Source organism: Aspergillus bombycis (genome assembly GCF_001792695.1).
Source record: "Aspergillus bombycis strain NRRL26010 chromosome Unknown contig00279, whole genome shotgun sequence".
Classification (NCBI taxonomy): domain Eukaryota; kingdom Fungi; phylum Ascomycota; class Eurotiomycetes; order Eurotiales; family Aspergillaceae; genus Aspergillus; species Aspergillus bombycis.
Genome location: NW_019170281.1, coordinates 1 through 1,737, shown reverse-complemented (window position 1 = coordinate 1,737; position 1,737 = coordinate 1). Strand labels below are relative to the sequence as shown.

The 1,737-nt window shown below is 44.4% G+C and overlaps 1 protein-coding gene across 1 annotated transcript; it reads right to left on the bottom strand.

Moving 5' to 3' along the window:
• Window positions 1–278: 278 nt before the first annotated feature.
• ABOM_012251 (cysteine hydrolase family protein) lies at window positions 279–935 on the bottom strand (the record flags this gene model as incomplete). The annotated part of the gene is made up of 2 exons (XM_022539378.1): window positions 279–550; window positions 644–935. 2 exons carry the CDS (start codon window positions 933–935, stop codon window positions 279–281), a joined length of 564 nt encoding a protein of 187 aa, XP_022382866.1.
• Between the last annotated feature and the right edge of the window lie 802 nt (window positions 936–1,737).

The window sequence follows — 1,737 nt, the reverse complement described above, 5'->3', positions numbered from 1 at the left end:
TAACCAAGATCGCTAACTGGTCGCAGAGTCCTTGGACGGATACCCGGGTGTAACATATACTAGATAAGGATTAACAGTCTTAGCACCAAGCACAGTTAACCTAGATTAACTGTCCAATTTTTGGCTTAACTGTAGTTAGATATAGAAATTCTATTAACCTAGCCATAATCTAGCGGTTAGGTATAACTGACCCTATTAACCTAACCTAACCTGGCCAAACGCCAGTCTAATTGTCTATGACTAGGACGGACTTCGGCTCCGGCTATCCTTGATCTGCGTCAAGGATGCCATGTATCCCAAGGAGTAATTTCCGCACCTTCTTTGCGGAGCCTTTCTTCAACCTCCCGCTCAATGTCCTCTGCCTTCCGATTTCCTATGTTATAAGTTGAATGGGCTCCCTGCAGCAACACAACTTTGAAACCAGCAGCTAATGCCCCCTTACAGGTTGATTCAACGCAACATTCACTCTGAATTCCAAAAGCCACAATCTCTTCAATCCCTTCAGCTTTTAGCTGATCCGCGAGTTGCTGATTGGACTCGAACGTGTTCCCTATATGAGTACAGTAAGTGGCCGGACACCATCTTCTATTGTAAAACAAGAGATCCTTTTGTATTAAAGTAATCGGTCAAGTTATTAACTCACTGGTAGTCTTCTCCACAACCCTCTCTGCTTCGTTGCGCGGTTTGAAAACTAGCTCCCATGGCTTACTGCCTTTTACCAAAGAGCCATTTTCAGGGGTCTCGTGGTGTTGGACGATGATTATACTAAGATTGGTGTCCAGGCCGCGACTAAGTTCATTGTCTATAGCTGTTCGTGCCTTTGAAAGAATAACGGTCCCGACATCTCGGATTCGAGCAGCATGAGGAATTTCAGTTCGAGGATTCTGGGCTAGATCGGCCTGAATATCGATCACAAATAGGGCAGTGCGACCCATGGTTAGGGAAAGGGGGGATGGAAGGACAAGTGATGAATAGGTCAGATAAGCAAAGGATAGGTTAACATACTTATTAGTAGAAGCAAGCCAATACCAGATTATATAAGTAGGAAAAGGGCAGCGGGAAGAAAGTGAGTCATAGGTCCTTGTCAGCACAGAGATTAACAAGTTCAAATATCAGTTCAGGGTTAGGAGCGTTTCGGTAAGGATGGTCCGTGTAATGCCGGAAGATGTAAATATGGTAATCTATGGCACGGTAACTATCGTCTAAACTGCCAGCCCGAATCGAACTGTATTCAGCGGAGCACGTCTTGGAGGTGGGTCCCAGAGTTAATCAAAGAGTGCAGGATGGTGAAGCTGGTTTTGCACGTCTCTGTAGTCAACTACTGTAGGTGTTCCTACAAGGTTGCTTCACGCAATCGTTCAATCACATCCTAGTCAGGATATACGTACTATTAAATCCATAAAATTTAATAAAGAAGCCAAGGTAAAAGGATCAACATCGCCACACGTATCTAATGTACCAATGTCCCTACATTGGGACAGGCTTCTGATTAAAGTCGGAGACAAATAAGTCCTCGGTTGAGCTGGAATTACTATTATCCGTAGCCCCTGGTAATCTGCTTTGTCCGGTTCGCGGTGTACCCGGTTCGGCTGTTTCGAAACCTCGTTATGTAGAAAACGGGATGGAGGAGCCACCGAATATACAGTATATCTGAGCCAGTACCGCTCTGTATGTATTATATATTCCTAGATTATGTATATAATACATAATAACGTAATCGGTAAACGAGCTGCGCAC